This window comes from Alligator mississippiensis, chromosome 5 (assembly GCF_030867095.1).
Source record: "Alligator mississippiensis isolate rAllMis1 chromosome 5, rAllMis1, whole genome shotgun sequence".
Taxonomy (NCBI): Eukaryota; Metazoa; Chordata; order Crocodylia; family Alligatoridae; genus Alligator; species Alligator mississippiensis.
Window position 1 is genome coordinate 32955156 of NC_081828.1, and position 21242 is coordinate 32976397.

General features: G+C 41.2%; 1 protein-coding gene across 6 annotated transcripts in view; it reads right to left on the reverse strand.

Moving 5' to 3' along the window:
• Positions 1-21242, reverse strand: part of GLMN (glomulin, FKBP associated protein) — a 44493-nt gene that overhangs the window by 21447 nt on the left and 1804 nt on the right. For 5 of the 6 annotated variants that reach the window (XM_019479089.2, XM_019479091.2, XM_014599738.3 and 2 more), the window contains 14 exons: positions 20575-20700; positions 18483-18602; positions 17582-17690; positions 14126-14369; positions 13512-13611; positions 8475-8659; positions 7622-7675; positions 6617-6647; positions 5900-5989; positions 3995-4036; positions 3829-3902; positions 3388-3472; positions 1472-1581; positions 525-588 (listed from right to left, as the gene is read on the reverse strand). In XM_019479089.2, coding sequence (XP_019334634.1) covers positions 525-588; positions 1472-1581; positions 3388-3472; positions 3829-3902; positions 3995-4036; positions 5900-5989; positions 6617-6647; positions 7622-7675; positions 8475-8659; positions 13512-13611; positions 14126-14369; positions 17582-17690; positions 18483-18602; positions 20575-20700 — 1434 coding nt within the window. Of the gene's footprint in view, positions 1-524; positions 589-1471; positions 1582-3387; positions 3473-3828; positions 3903-3994; positions 4037-5899; positions 5990-6616; positions 6648-7621; positions 7676-8474; positions 8660-13511; positions 13612-14125; positions 14370-17581; positions 17691-18482; positions 18603-19880; positions 20085-20574; positions 20701-21242 lie in introns of those variants that run through there. The other variant, XM_059728049.1, reaches the window with a different exon arrangement.

The following is a 21242-nucleotide window of genomic DNA, read 5'->3' on the forward strand; positions in this document are numbered from 1 at the left end:
GTTGAACAAAAGGTACAGAATATTGCTTAAAGACAAATGATCAAACCGTTTCCTAAAACACAGAACCAACTTAAAAACTCTTACAGGTTTTGAAGAGATTAATTCTAGAGTGCTCTACTATGTTTTGGGGAATTTAAACCTTCTGGGTCTTCTATCTACAAATAAATTAGATTAAAATATTAAATATATTCACTTTTTTGGAATCTTGATATAGACTTTATAATATGATGTCCTCTGGGTTATGAAAGCAGACCATAATTTGGATGGAGCAACAGTTGGATAAATTTGCTTAAAATAATAATCAGTGAGAAAGCATTTAAACTATGTATAAAGTACTAGACTAGTATTAATATAAAGTAAATAATGCACCAAAGCTCTCATAACACTTTTAATACAAACATTTCCCATTAGAATACCACAGAAAAAACATTTTTGAAGAAATAATATTAGGACTTTCTTGTTAATTTTTCCAGCTACTGTTTTTAAAGTTAAAAAGATGGCTTTTCAAATCAGTTATCACTTACTTGATTGTCATGTTCATTATCTTTAATGACTAAGTATCTCAGTAGATTTAGTGCTGCCATAATCCTATGAATTAGAAATGAACAATCATTTTGAGTCCACATTTACAGTAAGACAGTAACTTAAACTGTTTAATAGCCATGCATCTTTTTAAAAAAATATATAAATCAATACAAAAATATAGCCATTTATCTGTTTAGTATCATAGACCAACCTAGTTCTCCCCCACATTCCCCCTGCACTGGCTTGAGAACAGTCAGAGAAAGAGCTGAAGCAGTTGTGGAGAGGTTCACTCCTTGATATAGAATAGGACAATGATATCATCTGCACATGAGCTCTCTCATGCAACCCACAAGGGACTTTTCTGTAGCTTCCTTAGTTTCAAGGTATGTAATCATAATTACTTTAATAGATAGTGAATACAACTGAAAGAAGAAGAACTAGCTAATTTAAATGACCACTCCTATCTAACACACTGTGGGCGCGTCTACACATCACCCTATGGTGACATCGTTACTGTGCCGCGAGCTAGTACTTCCTTTTGGAAGTACTAAAACACAGCACAGTAACAACCCATATTGTGCTGTGCACAGTTAGTTTTAGCTGCTACTTTGCCGTAGTGGAATGCTAAAACAGGGGAGTGCGCCACTGTGGCAAAGTAGCTGCTGGTCACATGTAGACTCACATGATCGCTACGTCACCGCAGCAGGTTATACAGCAACATAGACTGATGTGTAGACGCACCCTGTTTGTTGTAACTATGTTGGTAGATAGTCAAGATGGCAGTTTCTTGTTCCATTATTAAGTCTAGATACTGGCAGTCATTAAGGCTAGATACTGGCAGTTGTGTACTCCATGCAATTACAGGAGTTGCAATTTATTTTTAAATAGAAACAGAACAAACCAAAGAAATCTCTCCTGATTTATTCCAATTCTGATTCTATCTCACCTATCTGAGCTTTGGAGAAGATCGGTTTCAGCACCTTCAGGAAGACAGAACACCTCATCTAGAAGGGAAACGAGCTGGTGTCCAGTAAACCACTTATTGTCTTGTCCTCTCTGAGAAGCAATACAAAAATGCAGAAGAAAGTTAATTAAATTCAAAACCTGCAATCATTTTGTACAAAAATGATTACACTGAACATGGTCTGAAAATAAAATCAAGATATTAAAAAAGATGAACTCAAATTACCACAAGCAATCAAAATATGTTCATCTTTTCAAAGTCAGGTGTTTCTCTTCCTGACTTTATTTCCCTTGCCAAGCTGTCCTTTCTATTCTTATCAAAACCAGAAGGTTCTCCTCTGATTTCTACTATTCCCATCCCCACCTTACAACATATGATTTGAGTCTCGTAATGCTAGTAAGCCAGTGTGGGGAAATGCTACTCTCTTCACCATGTGGTTTAAACATGTTGCAGCACAACTAAGGAACCAGGAATCACACCTGTTAGGGGTGCAATGATAAAGATTTTTTTGGCCAATACTAATGGCTGCTTACTAACCAGCCACATTGGTCAATACCAATCTGAAAAATGATATGCAGCAGCCCAGAAGCTTGGAAAGAGCACCCAGCCAGTAAGCTTCTGGGGGAGGAAGGGGTGTGCGGAGCACATCAAGGCTTCAATGGTGAGAGAGGGAGTGGGGTTGGGGTAGCCCATCCTGTAGCCCCATCTCCCACTGCTGCTGCCACCCACACTGACCACAGCCCCAGCTCAGCCCCCCCCCCACTGGAAAGAGGCCAGCTCAGCCCCCAACCCACAGAGGGCAGCACACCTTTGCCCTGCACACAAATCTGAGGTGCACATGGCCCCCAATCTTTCCATGGGGATGTGCGCAGCAGCAGAAGCCACCTTCCTCCCCACCTCCCATGGCCCCCCAAATGAGCCTACTGTAGCTCCATCCCATGCCCCAACCCAGCTCGGCAGCACCTGCCCCAGCCCCACTCCCTTCCTCACTCTGTGGGCCTTCATCTGCCCCACCCCACCTCCACACCTCTTTCCCCCCCACACAGACTTACCATCCGGATGCTGCTCTCCAAGCTGCTGGGCTGCATTCCTGGCTGCATGCATGCTGCAGCTGTACACATGCATGTGGCATTTATCGATGACATTATCACATGGCCAAAAAAAGCCGATTGCCGATAATATTCATTTTCCTTTTATCAGTGCCAATACACTATGGACCAATATACTGGTGCACCTCCAACACCTGTATGTCTTATTTTGTGTGTACAGATCAGCACAGCACTAGGTCAATCCCAGAAATTTCTTGTCTATAAATAGGGTGACTATACATCCCCGTTTGGCTGCAACACACCAGTCACTAATCTGAGTACCTATGAGAAGTTTGTGTCTAAATATAAATTTAGGACTGTAACAGAGACTTGATCTCAAATACTGAGCCCTGGCACAAACTTCACTGCCAACTCTGCAAAAAATTCAGCCATGTCTAGTTAACTACCTAAATTTACCCACTTTCACTGAAAAAAAAATGGGTTATAGCAACTATAGAAACCTGCTGTACAGTCAGCAACTGAACCCAGAACTCCTGAGTCCCGTCCAGGCCTTACCCATAAGACAATTTTTTCTGTCCTTTGGATAAAAAACTGCAGAGAGATTCAAATTTCAGTACAGAAACAATATCCTTTTGATACTAAGCATAAGAAAGAGACTAAACATAAGAAACTAATGCCCCAAAAGTACTTTTAGGGTAAATCACTGAAAACAGAAGCTTGGAATGAAGCAACCGCATTGGTCAAAAATTACCCCATAGAAAAATTATCATGCAGCATATAACAAACATTTATACACAAAGAAACCAAATAAAGGCACCTCTTAATTCTGTAAATATGCAACAGACTCACCTTTAATGATAAATCAATCTGATTTTTTATATTCTGAATAACATATCCTTCTACACCAGCATGGTTACTTGTCTTTAGTAAACACCTTTAAAACAGAACAATATAAAATAGAGACAGAAAGCATCTACCAGGCTTCAGTACACTTATTTCAAATTTAGGTGGAATCCTGATTTTATTCATGTCAATGGGAGTTTTGTCACTGATTTCAACATGGTTTGGATTTCACCTCTAATCTTCAGAGTAGTACATGAGAGGGCTGTTTTCAATCTCATTTTTAGCATAACTAAAAAACTAAAATCAGCTGCAGTTTTCAAGAAATGAGTATGTTCTAATTAACCTAAGTCACCACATAGCCATCATAATTTCATGCTAAACTACTCTGCATTTAGTATGCAACAAGGCAGACTTTTGTGAAATCTTTTGTATGTACTGGAAGCATACCTGAATAATGTGTATTTTCCCTCTGTGTCAAACTTGTCTATATACAACTGTAATACATTTAAGCTCTTCTTTCTCTAAAGGGAAAAGACTCATATTAAGATATTTGTTCTTAATTAAGTTGTAAAAAAATTCAGTACTCAAAACCCACAGGATAATCGTTACATACCAGATCTTCTATAGGGCACAGGGTCATCACTTTCACCAAATCCTGCAGTTGAAAAAAAGTGCATGAAGTTTGGTTTGTACCCAGAGAATGCATACTGTGCAGAACTGACTAAATTCAAGCCCTCTTCTGGTCATAAAATCCAAGAACGTGTATACAGAACTTAAATTTACAAAAAAAAAAAAAAAAGGAAGTGTAAGGCTGAAGCTGCTGTTTCATCCTAAAGTCACACTATTAGATATAGGGGTATTGAAGGGGTCTCAAACAAAGTAAATGATCTTACAAGTGCTAAGATATGCAGTAAGGCACAGGGGGCAATGTCACTGCTACATAAATAGCAAGATATTTTATATACAAACATAACAAGGACATTTTATACTATAATTAGTTACTAATATAAGAATGAGTCTAAAATGAATACTACTGTACTTTGGAAATTAATTATCTGGAAATGCTTAAGCAACTCCACACCCAATACAGAAAGACGAGAATCATCTAAGAATTTGGAAAAACAATGAATTTTTAATTACTATTTTAAGAGCATCAATTTCTATTCTGAAAACTCAAATACCTTTATATAGAAAATAAGACTGTTTGTGTATACTTTTGAAATGATTCTGAACTCTTATTAAATCCTGACAGAACTAAAGGAATCTCTCAGAAAAATGAATTGAACATAAGAATTAAATTCTAAAGAAATTTTGAAAAAAAATGCTACTACAAGGACAAGAGGAATTAGAATCCAGCTGCATATGCAGTAGCAGATGATCTGAAAATGCTGACAAGCAATCCCACCCAAGTGCTGAGACAATGAAAAGATGACAGCAGCCAAGCTTCTCATATGGGCTTCTTCAGTTCAGGGGGAAAAAATTAAAAAGGTATAAATTTTCAAGTTGAGGATGTAAATGAGAGTGCTCTGCTCCCATCTCTTAACTTCATCAGCAGCATTCATCAATAGCACCCTCGTCTAAGATCAGCTGTCCGTGTTAATACTGTAGCAACCAGACAAACTAAATGCAACAGCATCAAGCAGCAGCAACTTTCCAATCCAACTTCCGAAGGGTGCGGACGCTGTTGAAGGTGGCAGCAGGTCACAGCCAGGCAGCAGCTCCTGCTGCCAGACTGCTGCAGTGGATAGAAGGTGCAGGGTCCACTCTACGTCAGGGCTGCTACAGCAGTCCAGTTGAAACAGGGGGGTAGTGTCCCCATACATCAACTGGTTGGGCCTCAGAAGCAAGTACCTCTGAGTTGCTCGCCGAGGCAGGTTTCTATATTGCTGGGGCCAGCACAGGCACTGGCACCAGCCTTCAGCTCCCATTCTCTTTCATTTCAACTTTGCTTTAGCTTTGTTAAATGTTTTTTTAAAAAGCTTCCATTTACAGAGAGTAGTTTTCAGACACAAGATTGACAATTTGTTGTTTCCAACCCTACCCAAATTTATATCAAATTACTAAAGACAGAATTCTTCATCAAAATGCTTCATATAAAAATTGAAATGCAGATAGATGTATGCTAATTTGTCTTTTCTGTTCCCTCACCTCTTCCTCATGCTGCACAGCTTTTTTATGGAGCAAGTGTCACATGCTACAACTGGAGTTAGGTTCTGGAATTTGTTCTGCCGAGCAAGCTACCATGGGGTAGTGGCAGGGAGTCTGAGTCCACTCTCTAATGATGGAAGAAGGATGTTAGTATAACATGTTTCTTAGGATGACTAAGCATTGCAGGCTCCCTATCTAGCTAATGATTCTGGATAGCAAGGGACAGAACAATTTCAAATCAATCAGAATTTACAATATACGTAAAATAATCTTTTATTAGTCAAATGTAGACATTTCTCTCAAACCAGGAAAAGAGGTAGACATGGCATGTGTTATGATTTAAGGATTTGTTCATACTGCATTCTATTACCTGTGATGCTGTAATGAAGTTCCTGAATTCTAAATACTGGTGCAGAAGACTATTATTGTCCATTCTCAATAAACAGTTTTCAAATAGATCCTACATGTGAAAAAAATACATTTTAAGGATAACACAATTTTACACTGGTGTAATATATTAATCCAAGGTATGTGAAACACATGACAAACTTATACTTGCATGCACATCTGGTGTTCCCAGATGGTACCATAAAACAGGTAGAAATAACAATTTGAAGCTTTTCTCATATGTATGAAGTTAATCAAACACAAGAGGATTTGCAGCACTGGAGCATACCCAATCAAACCTTATGACACTATTGAAATAACGGTATATATTAGTGGGGGCTAATCTTTTCAGCAGGCATGCCACAAATTAGCTTTACACCTTCCCAAGTACCACTCTGATCCCTTTCCCCTAACCCAATCTACTGCTTGCTTTCTGCTCCCTGTCCTATGCTTCCTGTCCAAGCTGCTGCTCTGCTTTCTGCTCCCTGGCCTATCTGCCCTTGTGCTGCCTGACCCCACCCCAATTTACTGAATGCCTTACAGAGAAGCTACCCATGCCACTTGTGGCAGACAAACCACAGGTTAGCCACCCCTGGTGTATGTTATCATCTTAATCTCTTACAAACAGGGAATGAAGGATATACCCTCCTACAAAGAATAAATATACAACCAAACAAAACAGAAAACAAAAAATACTCACAAGTCCTTTAGCCAATATGGATTCTTCTGTCCTGGAAGAAATATAGATATTATCAGTTTAAAAAATGTAAATTAAAAAATAATCTGTTGCAGAATCAGCTAAAACAATAGAGAAGACTTTTTTAAAAGGAATTTTCCTGTCACTGGTTCCTTTTCTGCTTCCTATCATCATCATTTCTTAAAACAACTAATTTAAAGATACCAAGTTTAAAAGGTTGTAGATTTGATTCCTCCCTTTGACGTCAGGAACTGATATTTCCTCTCAATATATATATATATATACACATGCTCAAAGTCAAACAGGTATCAAGAAGTTAAATAAAAGAAAACAACAAAATAATCTAGGAAAAGTGCCATCTTCAGTCTTCTGCATGCTTTTTGCTAACAGGAGGAGGGAAAGAGAATGAAAAGCATATGCCAAGTTGTAACAAGGCACAAGTGGAGTTTTCATCTTAACTAGGAGTAACCTGTGAATCATGCTTGCCTGATGGTAGTTACGATTTATTCTTTGCAGGCTGAAAATATTGACGGCCAAATGATCACAACACTTTTGTAGATCTGATTTTCACTGGGCCAAAATACAGCATATTATTATGGGACACAGCCTTTGCTGGTAACCTTGCTTCATATTAAACTATGTAATTAGTTCAGGAAAATTATTCAATATACCAATTCAGAAAATTTAAATGTTACAAATGGTCTTAGTGTCACTTTCCAAAAAAAAAGTTTTGAAAGCAATTATGTACAACAAACTTAAAAAATAAGTGCACTATCACACAACTGCCCTACAGTTAGGACATGTTATAACTCTTTGGAGAGAAGGGAAATCATCTTGTGCTGAAACCTGCTAAATTAGGCTTCAGCTTCAAATACATATTTCCAATTTGAATAGAGTTCAAAGTCTGATTTTATATATTACAAAATTAGATCAGAAAGAAACTGGGCCAATAAAGGCAGACAAATACAAAACAAATACATTATTTGGAATTCCAAATATAATACCTACCTTTTCAATAGGACTTCAACATGTAACATGTTACACTGTAGAAGATAGGATGGACTAAAACAGAAAGTTCTGTATAAATAAGATTGCAAGGATCATACAGCCTACATAGTGACATAAAAATATGCTTTCTCTATGTATAGCAGTAATAGCTATTACAAAAAACTATGAGAGCATGTTTTGGCTAAAAAAAATAACTTCAAAATAAATGTATTCTAGTCATTATCATTCCAATCCCTATTGGCAAGATGGCTATCATGAACACGTTTACATATGTGTTTAATTGTAAATGCAAAAAAATCCCCCTCAGCTTCTACTGTAGGACTACTCATATATAAAATTAAACATAAGCATCTGCAAGTCCAGTGGCTTAAAAAAAAAAAGTATACATGCGAATTATGTAACTGTGCCCTGAAAAGAATACAGGTAAGCATAGGCTTAAATAATAACTGGTGTTTAATACACAGGGATTTGCTTCTGCTCACGATTACCCTCTCCAGCACGGTTGGTCAAACTCACCCTGCCTCACAGGCAAGATTCGGATGTGGAAGGGGCAGGGTGAGCAACATGGGAGTTAAGGCTGTCATTGTTTGTACCCTAGTACTGACATGTGTCCCCAAAAGGGCTCCATACCTGCAATTTGAATACCAGGCTATGCCCCCAATCACCCCACCCACAAATTCCAAGCCTCCATGGAAGCCCATGGGCCAAAACAGTTTTCTGGACCAGATCTGCACATTTGACACCCCTGCTCTATAGCAATCACCAAACAGCTACTGAATACAAATTATTGTAGAATTACAATAATTAACAGACGAATTATGATACAATAATTAAGAGGAGAATTAACTCTTACCTAAAGATCATTGGAAAGCAATCAATACCAATATACTGTACAAACACCAAGTATGATAGACATGCCAAAGAATCCACAGAATCATTTCTATCTATATCCAAAAATTCATGATTATCCCAGTTCTGACTGTGGCTTCCATGTGAAAATACTGCTGGTGTGAATTCTCCTATATCCGATAAAATGCCCTGTAAAAAGAAACGTCCATGACATAGAGCTGCTTTATAGAAGAAAAAACAATAATTTAAGCTTCAAACTAGGAGTCAAACGTAAAATGGTGAATATAGTAACATATCTACATACTGGTTATACATTATTCCTGAAAATAGTTTTGTCTATATGTATATTTAACACAAAAGTAGGTTAAAGGAGTATCACAAAAGTTGCGAAGTCAAGTATTCAAAAGTTGGGAAATGACATAATTATGGTTGCTCTATGTAACCATTATTTGGTCCCTTCTGTATGTGCATTCTGAAAATAGCAGCAATAATTATGCAATCAATCACATACTAGTATTTTCACAGGACCACCGCAGAAAAGTCATTTAATAGTCAATACTGAATTTGTTCAATACGTGTCATCACTGTTCAACGTGTAATCCACAACTCAATTCAATTCAAACCCTGCCCCTAAAATAAAGTCATTAATCTCCTCACATTTTTTAATGCTTACTACTACAGCTTTTGAGTATCTCACAAATATTCATCAATTTATTTTCACAAGGTGCAGTGAGGTGAGGTGACACTCACCTCATAGAAAATGATAAATTCTCATTTTATTGATGCTGAGCAAGACAAAAATAGATTGAAGTCAATCCAGTAGTTCTGGACTGCTCAATTTGAACACCCAGGACCTCACTTTGCATTATACTGGTATTAAACACCCTTTATATGTTCAAAGCAGAACTCCCATTAACTAGTCATAGCTGTAGATGTTTGGCATTTCTGCAAATCAAGCATCAGAATCTCAAGTAAGATACCCAGCAAATGAATATACAAAGCTACATTTCACCAGATGTCCAGCATCAGACAGGAACTATGTGGCAGAGACAGGGATATGTGTGGTCCAATTCTCCACAGCAGTATTCAACTGTCTTAACCATGAGACCCCTCTTGTGGCAAGCCCTTGCCTCATTTATTACACACTTTACAAATACAGCATTGGTCTTGCAGATAAGAATATCCTTCACTGCACAACCCTGGCTTTTCTCCAGAGCAATTCCATCTTGTGCTCTGAATGAGACAAGCATTCTATAGAAAAATAATAAAGGACCATGCAATTGAAGATTGTATCACAATGTATAGACATGGAGGGGCCGAATTAAGTTTGAACAGGCAGTATCAGTTCTGGCATTTTCTTACTTTTGAATGCTTTATTTGGCAACACTTAAACAAACAAAACAAAACCAGCCTCCTACAAAAACCAAAAGCCCCATGTTAAAAACAATCTGAAATGTCCTAGATGTTAAAAACAAACTTAGGAAACAGAAGCTGCATCACATGGTAACATATTGACATTCACATGGATCACTAGCAGGGTTGGAACTTTCGAATCCACCAAAGAGATCTCTATCTGAACTAACATACTACTTAAAGTAGCACATTGTCTTCCTCTATATGGATCAGTGCCAGAGGATTGCCAGTGGATTTCACAGACAGCTGATAAGAACAGAGGAATGGGAGGACTCAAAACTGGTGATTTCATTCCCAGTCTGAAGGAAAGTATTCTCTGGGCTCAGATTCTTCTGTCCCTTCACCTCAAGTTTGACCCATTCTGTCCCATACCTCCCATGTCTTAGTCCTAGTCTTATCCCCTCCCTATCTCCATCTCCTTTTCTCAGTCTCCATTCCTCAGACTTCTTGTGCCTGTCCTAGTATCTCCCACTGGACCTCAATATAATATCTACAAGTCTGCTTGCAGAGTCATTACTATTCTCCCTTTTGTGGTTCCTAATATATACCCTCTCCCTTCACCCCATGACTCTAGTCTGCAGTAGCCCTTACATACACTTCCCTTTCCAGCTGACACCTCAGATTCCTTCCTTATGTTCCTTATTAAAGTTCAGTTTTGTTTAGGGGTACACCAATAAAGATTTCCTTGGCCGATACCGATAGCCAGTTATTCACCAGGCATATCGGCTGATACCAATCCAATAACCGATTTGCAGGAATGCAGCAAAGCAGCGTCAAGAGCAGCACTCTGCAGATAAGTCTAAGAAGGGGAAGGGGCGGGGAAGGAGAAAAGGGGAGCTGGGATGCCAGATCGAGAGGCCCCCACAGTGAGAAAGGGAGTGCGGCAGGGGCTGGGGTGCTGCCCAGCCAGGGCAGTGAATGAGATACTGGGGCAGCTGCATGCAACTTGGCATTTTTAAGCTGATACCTTGGCATTTTTAAGCCAAGGGATCAGCGTCCCAGCGCTTAAAAATGGTGGCTGGGGCTCTTGAACTAAATCTTGTAAAATGAGCTTTAGTTGAAGCACCGCAGCCACAATTTAAAAAGTGCAGAGACGCTTTTAGGAGCGGAGCTGAGTGAAGCAAGTGTGGATGCAGGCTGCCTGCTGTGGGCTCTCTGCTCTGCTGCCTTTGCTCCAGGAGCTATGTACCAGCTATGCATCCCCTGCCCACCCGGCAGCAGGAGGCACAACTCGTTGCCACTACTGCTCCACAATCCTTCCCCTCCACAGACTTATCTGCAGGGCACTGCTCTCCATGCTGCACAGCTGCATTCTTGGCCACATGCATGCTGCAGCTGCATGGAGGCATGTGACGTCCAGGGGCCCTGGATAGAAGGCATATTTATCGGTACATTACTGGCTACATCAGCCAAAAAAAGCTGATAATGTTAATTTTCCTTTTATCAGTGCCAACCCAATATGGCACCAATATATCGGTGCACCTCTCATTTGTTACCCTTCCCAAGTTGCCTCCTTGACTAAGTCTATTTGTCTGGCAATCCCAGTACTCTCTTGAACCTTAGCTTTTTATCAGATCTCTCCCCTCTCTCCCACTCCAGTTTCTAGTCCCAGTTTCCCTGCCACAGCACTCCCAGGCCCCTTGCTCAGCCAGTCCAAGTTTCCTCCAACCTCCTACTACCAGATCCAGTTTGCAGTAGCCCAGAGATAAAACTACAAAATGAGTCCTACACAGTCCCGAGCATAGAACATTCCCAACATGGGTGAAATCAAGGAGAAATTTAGCTTCAAAGCTCCAATATGTCTAAGTTGCACCATGGGCAAACCCAGCTTTTGGAGGTTTAGAACTTGGCCAAACATGGGTAGGTTTATATTGGGATGACAAAAGGCATTCCCTGATATCAAGGCTACCCTTGAATTTCAAGTGCCTGTTTCATAGCACTTGAGTGCTGAAGGTTCTCAAAGCAAAAGTCATCAGAATTTTTTGGTGTTTGCAAAAAAAAGTAATCTCCCTATAGACTCTGTAATTTCCTAAAAAGATATTCATGAAAAATTTTCATCCTAAATAGTTAAAAAGTTTGGCAACTGTAAAAGGGGTCTTAAAGTGAGAAATGTTGGACAATGCCTAACATTTTTATACAGCAATTGCTGAAACTGAAAAGAAGTATGCACATAATCAAAATGCATTTTAGCTAAAAACTATAATAGACATTTATCCAGATCAGAAAGCCACTGATGTTGAGAGATGCTAAAAGCAAATATAAATGAGCATCTGTACATATGCTTGCGCTGCAGTGCCAGGTGCTTTTAAAAGTGCCCAGAGCTGAGGCACATGCAGTTGTATAAGTGGCGAAATGCATGTCAGCACTGAGAAAATGGCAGCAGCACACTTCTGAACTAAAACACCTCAAAGGTGTTTTAGTTCAAAAGGGCACCGCCACCATGTTTTGTGATTAATGGAGTCTGCTCCAATCCGTTGGGTCTCCAGCACGTCATGGGATGAAAAGGTATGTGCATAAATACCCAATAATATCTATTAAATACTTATAGACTGGAAAGTCTAATGGCACTAGTTGAGAATAATGGCATTATAATTATCTACCTTATAAATTTCCTGAAGCTTCATTTTGTAGGACAAGTTTAGAATGTCACTTATGTATCTATTTAAAAACTACAGAAGTCACTGAGACTTGAGCACGTGTAATTTTAAAGGGATAATTATGTGCTGTTCTTAAAAGAATATAATTTTCACTTTATGCAAAACAGGACTGGCTTAGATTTTTATAACTCAGCTCTACCTACTCATATCCAGTTTGTTTTTTTTAAATAAAAACACAAGGGCTACAGTGAATAAAGCAAATTAAAAAAAAAAAAATCAAATGTGATATTAACTTCAGTTACTCAGTGATCTCAACAATTATCTCCTCACAGGGCTTCTCTTTGCTTTAGTGTTAGCTTGGATTCTCTATATTTTAGTTAATACCTCCCAAGCTAATCTTTTTTTTTTTTTTTTTTTTAAATAAATGTAATAACATTACCAAGCACCCAAGTAGCAGAGAGCATTATATGACCAATGTGGAGTGACTAAATACCCACTGCCTTACTAGCTGGGGCATCAGCAACATTTAGGTGTCCATCAACCTCCCCAAACAGGCCAGATAGCTTGAGTTTAAGGCACTGTTGAATTAAAATGAAAGATTTTGTGCGTACAACAGTCAGTCTACAAAAACTTTTGAGTTATAGCTTGAGCTAACATTGCAGTGAAAACAAACCCCTAGAAGCCCTAAAGGCTGGTATATCACTAAACGGTGGATCAGCTGCAACAGAGCAAAGGGTACTGATTACATGGAGAGCAGCAGCCCAAAGCAAATCATAAAGACTGAATTTGTTCCATTAACTGCAAGTCATTTCTTGTACAACACCTGGCAGACTTTAAAAGCCAAGTATTGTTGGCCCTAGAGATTTTACACTTTTCTGGGTTGTTACCTGAGTCAGTTCTATCTTACAGGATCCCACAAGTCATCTTGCTAATCAAAACAGGAAGCCAACTGATTTCTGAGACATTAAAATTAATACCGGACTATAGTGACTGATTTTGCAAATCACTATAATTCATTTGACTGCACTTACTAGAATTTCAGCTGCAAAATGCCTTAAGGGATGTTCTTCAATGTCTTCAAGCTGATCAAGTTGTGCTGTTAATAAGGGGTATTTCAAGCTTTTCAAACAACTGAAACAAAAGGGGTCGACTATAATTAGAAGCTTTCAAGAAAAACACTACTATAGCCACTAATACAGAATGTAATGATGCCAGCATCCAGGAGGCCTGAAACTGCCACTCCCCCCCTTGCTGCTGTTTCTCATGGTGGGTCTCCCATGAAAGGATCCAACACCCTGGCTTTTCTTTTTTCCTGTTCTGATACCTAGTGGCCCCACTTGAACCTGATATCTCCAAAACAGGATATGCCTCACTCTATTGTAAGTTATAGGAGTACTATCACAAGGGACAAGAAGTCTAGTCAATGTCCTCGTCAATCTCCCTAGTAAGGGAATCTTGCCTTTTTCCACTAGTTCAGGGACATAGAAGGTTTTTGTTGTTTTGTTGTTTTTAAAGAGCTGTAGGTTATTTCATACCATTATAAAAATATGGATACACCGTAACTTATTCAATGATTCTGGATGCAATTTCCCTTGATCATTTTGTTCCATTATACATCTATTTTAAACAGAATAAAGAGACTCACAATTTAAGCAATTCTTCCTTCAGCTCTCTCTCACCACTTTCTGATGTTTTCATATTTTTAACAACTTCATCCACAAAGGGTTTAGTAAAATCCACTACTGCATTGCAACACTGGCAGAGATGAAGCTTATCTTCTTGTATTTGGTCTTTTGTGTAAGGTACAGGGAGGAGAGATAGCCGATTTAAAATTGTAGACAATGATAGGCCTACTGAGTATGATTTCTTGCCATGAAGTTTCAATATCACTGAAACAAAAAGTTTTTAGATATCCAGTTATCTACTACCTGCTAGGAAAAATTAGTATTAGAGATATGTGACATGTTAGTGTCTTCTGAAATACACCAAAACATTTTTTTCTGCTGCAGTAGATCCTATATTTGAGAACAGGCAAAGGGGTTAGGTGTTAAGAGTTTTGGGACTAAAAAATATTAATACCTGCAACACTATGAACGGGTACACAGCACTGAAAATCTGTACCTTTTAATTTTGGAGCATGGGAAACACCAGCACAACAGAGTTGATTATTGCAAAGAAACTGTATATTGGCATCCTACACAATTAACATACAACACATCTTTCTGCCATAAAGCATAGGCAAGAACTGAATATACAAGCCTTCACAAACCTGGTCCAATAGAACAAGTATTTATAGGCCTGAATGCATCTGGCTAGAGCAGGGGTAGGCAGTGTTTTTTGGCCGGAGTGCCAAAAAACACCACAATGCCTACCTTGGAAGGTGCTGGCATGCCAGACAAACAAAATGAGGGCAGGGGGTATATAGCAGGATGCCCTGCCTGTACCCCTTGCCCCCCACTGAAAGCCCCTGCCCCCAGCCCTGCTGCCCCTTGCCCCCCACCCAAAGCCCCTGCCCCCAACCCTGCTGCCCTGTGCCTCCCACTCAAAGCCCCTGCCTCCCAGCCCGGGCTCTGTGGCTGTCAGCAGCTACCCCAGCTCTAGGTAGCTGCTGGAACCTGGGCTGCTCCCAGCAGGGCTTGCAGCATCACAGCTACCTGCTGGGAGCAGCCTGGGATCCTGGCTGGCAGCAGCTACCCAGAGCCAGCACCCACACCTCGGAGCAGGCAGTGGGGAGGAGCCTGACGCAGTGCAACCCCGGTCTCTCCCCCGCTCCCCGCAAAGAGCTGGTAACTGGGCTCCAGAGCCCGACGCAGCTGTTTGTAGCCAGCCTGGGCTCTGGGCAGCTGCAGCAAGCAGGTTGCAAACAGCTGCGCCAGGCTCCACAGCCCCGGCATCAGCTCCATGCTGGTGGCATCTGCACGCACACCGAGGTGCCCATGCAGTCACTGTCAACATGGAGCTGATGCCAGAGCTGTGGAGCCTGGTGCAGCTATTTGCAGCCTGCCCTCTGCTTGCTGCAACTGCCCATAGCTCAGGCTTGCTACAAACAGCTGCGCTGGGCTCCGGAGCCGTGCCATCACCTCTGTGCGGGGAGTGGGGGAGAGACCGGGGCTGTGCTACCTCAGTCCCCTCCCCCACTGCCCGCTCCAAGGCGTGGGTGCATGCACTGGTACAGAGCTGATGCCAGGGCTCCAGCCAGCCCCGGCTCTGGGTAGCTGCTGCCAGCCAGGAGCCCGGGCTGTTCCCAACAGGCAGCTGAGACACTGCAAGCCCTGCTGGGAGCAGCCCGGATTCCGTCGCTGGCAGCAGCTATCCAGAGCTGGGACTGGCTGTGGTGTGCTGAGCAAAATGGCCTTGCATGTCATGCTCAGCATGTGTGCCGGGGGTTACCGACCCCTGACCTAGGGAAATGCTTTCTGCCCAGGTAGAACAAGGAATACTGTAGTATCTTTTTGTATATAAAATGCACCCCTGCCCCGAAGAAAAAAAGAATTAAAATGTGAAAAAAGTGTTTATATTAAAAATATTTTAATTCTTATAACAACAATTAGCTAAAATTCGTATTATTTTTATTATATGTTTTCAGTTTATAAGATGCACTTTATCTTGGGGGGGGAGCATTTTATACATCTGAAAATACAGCATTGAACTAGATTGTCTGCTGAGATTAAACACTTTTGCACCACATGAGGGTTACCCCAGTCTATGCAGTGAAAAATTGATCCCAATGTCCAAAATCCAAAATTAGGTACTTCAAAGCATCTTTCTTCATCTCATCCACATTCATGGGACACTGGCTCCAAGTAAGAATCTAATCCAGGGCAACGTTTTAGAACAGTGGTGCCTAACCTTTTCACCCCACTGACCAGACGGGCAGTGCTAGGTCCCTCCTTAGGCTGGATCTAGTTAGTGGGCCTGATCCAGCTGCAGGAACTGGAAGGGTTCAGAGCCTAACCTGATCCTTCTGCCTACGTTAGGGGCAGGCAGGGCAAAGAGGCCAAAATCCAGACACATGAGAGCACCACAGTCCTGATCTGGATGCACGGCAGCGGGTGCGGAGGGGAGGGGGCTGAAATAGGGGGAAGCAGGACAGCCACAATTCTGTGTGGGGAAGCAGCTCAGCCCAGACACATGGCGAGGGAGGTGAGCAGCCCAGTGCCAATCTGAACATGTGGGGAATAGGAAAGGGGGGCAAGTAGCCCAGCCCTGATCCAGACACAAGTGGGGGGGCAGAGAGGTATGGAACAAAACAATTAGGACACATGGGTGGGGAGGGAGCAGCCTGGCCCGATCTGAATGCAAAGGCGGCGGGCCCAGCCTGCCATCCTCTGCTGTAAGGGCCAGGTGAGGCTGCAGCCTGGCATGTGGAGCTTCCATCATTCCCGCTGACAGGTTTTCCAACCTGTGGGCCAGATGTCATGGCTCTGCGGACCGGAGGTTGATCGCCATTTTAGAATCATCTTCCTAATTATCAAAATGCTTTCCTTCTTCATAAATTCCAACATCATTTAACACCCTACATCTCATGGGCTGCCTATTACTTAAAATTCAAGTAAAATATGTCATCTGAATGATGTGATTGTTCAAATCAGAAACTGTGACTTCAATTGGATAGAAATGAGTGCTTGGCACCATGGAAAATGTCTGGTTCCATTTTTTTAAACCAAATAAGTAAGAAGAGATTTAAGCTGGTGTCATAAATCATTATAATTTTTCCCATAAAAGAAACATGAGTAAATGTCACGGATGCAGATGACTACTACAGGAGGAAAATGACAGTGGCTGAGAGAAAATACAAAGTTTTTTAATACAAGCAATAACTGAATATTGCCATTCCATGAATCTCCATCCACTTTAACAATTCATTGCATCACTAGGCTCTGTTGTTATAATCAGTCTAAATAAATTCTGAAATGATCCTTCATATGCTCCGAAGAATATCAGCCATTATATATCATTACTTGTAGCATTACTTTAACTACAAGTACTAAAAATATTAGGCTAGAAATTTCCTGAATTTGTTTCAATAGAAACTAAATTAACACGGCTATTTGGAAAAGCTACTTTTAAGTGTATATCCAGATAAAAAAATGCATTTTACCTGTCTGTAGAGGTTGAAGCAAGAGCATAATAGTTTCAGATATCTGTTCCCCAGGCGCCTGCTCAATTTGCTCAAGTACACCCAATAAAAGCTCCTTTGGGTTACTAAGCTGCAAGAAGAAAATAAGTCTTTCTATATTCGCTTATCTGTAAAGTCTATTTTACATTCTTTTTAAAAATAATAACCACTCCAAAAACTACAAATCTTGTTCTGAGCGACAACAAAAGCGTATGAAAAAAAATCATTTTTTTAAATACCTTCATATAGCTCATGCTTGCATGCACACAGTTTGATAGAAAGTTAAAATGAAGACAGGTAAATGACATTTAGGACATGCCTATATGGCACAAGGTAAGCACCAGGCTGCCTGATGACACAAGCAGGGTCATACCACCCTCCCCTTAGCACATGCTAGCTCCCCAATCAGAAGCAGTGCAGGTACATTAATACGGCTCTGCATGTGTGCCAAATAGCTGTCTCAGGTTTGCACTATAAAGACATGCCCTCACTTTGCCATGGGCCAACATTTTGTACTATTTTGGCATGAAACAATTGTAACTGCTAAAAGTGAAAACCCAGAATGTTCTCTGGTGCTTCAACTAAATTAAAACAAAATGAAACCATTTCCTCTGATTCCTATCGTATAGACTGCTTGCCTGCCTATGCTGCTTCCCAGAAATATAATGTAGAAGTTTTACTGAGAAGCAAAGACCAATTTTGGGGGCATTAACTGACATCGTGTTCATGATGGAAATCCATCCTGCCTTTCTAGTTAACTGAAATAAAGGTTCACAAAGCAAATACTGTAGATTGTTCACAACGATGACACTTCATTCAAGTAATGTGGTAATAATATGATGATATGAGCCTCATTCTATTAAGGTTGTATGTTTAAACATACCTGCACCAACTGATCTAATATTTTCAGGCAGCGTTCTCTCTTATCATCTTCCTGCTTATAACTCAAAATACACCTGACAAGAGGGCAAACAAGATTCCAACCCATATTCTTGACAATAACCTGTAAATCAAATATTGAGACAAACAATGTAAAACAGATGTATATAAGTATTTCATAGAAACATAGACAGTTAGGGTTGGAAGGGACCTCAAGAGGTCATCTAGTCTAACTCCCTGCTCAAAGCAGGACCATCCCCAACTAGATCAAAGCTTTGTCTAGCTGAGTTTTGAAAACCTGCAAGGATGGAGCTTCCACCAGCTCTCTGGGTAACCTGTTCCAGTGTTTTTCTTCCTAATATCTAACCTAAACTTCCCTTGCTGCTGCTTGTTCTGTCATCTGCCACCACTGAAAACAGTCTAGTTTCATCCTTGTTCGAATCCTCATCCAGGCAGTTGAAGGCTGCTATTAAGTCCCCTCTCAGTCTCCTCTTCTCTAAACTAAATAAGCCCAATTCCCCGAGTCTTTTCTCATAAGTCATGTCCCCCAGCCCCCTCATTTTTGTTGCCCTCCACTGGACTCTCTTCAATTTGTTCACATCCTTTCTTTAGTGGGGGGGCACAAAACTGAACACAGTACTCCAGATGTGGCCTTACCAGTGCTGAATAGAGGGCAATAATCACTTCCCTTGACCTACTGGCAACACTCCTACCAATGCAGCCCAGTATGCTGTTAGCCTTCCTGGCAACAAGGGCACACTGCCGGCTCATATTCAGCTTATTCTCACTGTAACCCCCAGGTCCTTTTCTGCAGAGCTGCTGCCCAGGCAGTCAGATGCCAGCCTGTAGTGGTGCATGGGATGGTTCTGTCCTAAGTGCAGGACTTTGCACTTGTCCTTGTTGAACCTCATGAGATTCCTTTAGGTCCAATCCTCCAATTTGTCTAGGTCACTGAATCCTAGCCCTACCCTCCAGAGTATCGACTACTCCCCCCCAGCTTGGTGTCACCTGCAAACTTGCAGAGGGTACACTCTATGCCATCTTTCAAGTTGCTGATGAAGACACTGAAGAAAAAAAAAAAAGCCCCAGGACCAACCCCTGGGGCACTCCACTTGATACCAGCTGCCAACTAGACATTGAGCCATTGATTACTACTCTCTGAGCCCGATGCTCCAGCCAGTTTTCTATCCACCTTACAGTCCATTCATCCAGCCCATACTTCCTTAGCTTGCCTGTGAAAATGTTGTGGAAAACCGTATCAAAAGCCTTGCTAAAATCAAGGTACACCACATGCACCAGTCTCCCTGCATCCACAGAGCCTGTCAGCTTATCACAGAAGGCAAACAGGTTGGTCAGGCATGACTTCGCCCTTTGTGAATCCATGCTGACTGTTCCTAATTACCTATTTCTCCTCCAAGTGCTTAGAAATGGATTCCGAGGATCTGCTCCATGATTTTTCCAGGGACTGAGGTGAGGTTGAATGTTCTGCAGTTCTTTGGATCTTCCTTTTTCCCTTTCTTAAATATGGGCACTATGTTTGCCCTTCTCCAATCATCTGAGACCTCTCCTGATCACCTTGAGTTTTCAAAGACGATGGCCAATGGCTCTGCAATCACATCAGCCAACTCCCTCAGCACCCTCAGGTGCATCCCATTCAGCCCCATGGACTTGTACACATCCAGGTTTTCTAAGTAGTCCCTAACTGGCTCTTTCACCACTGAAGGCTGCTCACCTCCTCCCCAGACTGTGCTGCCCAATGCAGTAGTCTGGGAGCTGACCTTGCCTGTGAAGACTAAGGCAAAAAAGGCATTGAGCACTTCAGCCTTTTCTGCATCCTCTATCACAAGGCTGCCTCCCCCATTTAGTAAGGGACCCATACTCTCCCTGATCCTCCTCTTGCTACCAACAGATGTGTAGAAACCCTTCTTGTTACCCTTCACATCCCTTACTGGTTGCAACTCCAATTGTGCTTTGGCCTTCCTGACTTCATCCCTGCATGCCCAAGCAATGTTCTTATATTCTTCCCTAGTTATCTGTTCAAGTTTCTACTTCTTATGAGCTTCCTCTAAATTATAAATAATAAAAAATAAATTCACCTTATTTTTTTCATTTTGAATTACTTCTAATAACTGGGCGGCATACCCTTCTTCTAAACACTTCTGGCCTGCTACTTGAAAAAGATTAAAATCTTCTGCTCTGAAATTTTCTTCTTCCAGAATTTGCTAAAACGAAAAGCATACATTTAGCTTTATATGAATCAGAAACAACAAACCCAAATTTGAGTTGAATTATAAACTGAATTAGAACTTCTTAATTTTATTTTAACTTATCTGTGATTCATTATTTCAACTCTAAAAAGTTATCCACATCTACTAGGGAAAACAGCAGATTCTGGGGCCTGGCCACACTCCCTTCCTTTTTCTCCTCTTCCCTCCCTCTCTCCCCCCCAGCCCCTCCCTTCTCTGCAGGGCTGGGCTGGGGCCCCTTCCCTCCACCAGGTTGCGTTGGGGCCAGTCTGGCCCTGCTCCCCTCCCCACAGCCAGATGGTGCCCACTGGCCCACCAAGGTACTGAATCAAGAACACTGGCTGGATCCAATATGCAGAGGTACTGGGCACTGCCAGTCCAGCCCTCCAGGCAAAAGGTTGGGCACAACTGTTCTAGGACAGTAACCAGGGAGAAAATGGAGATAGGAAGCTAAACGTGACTACCCTGTGTGACAGCAAAGGGTGTTGCTATAAGCTACCCTACCTTTCTTTTCTTTT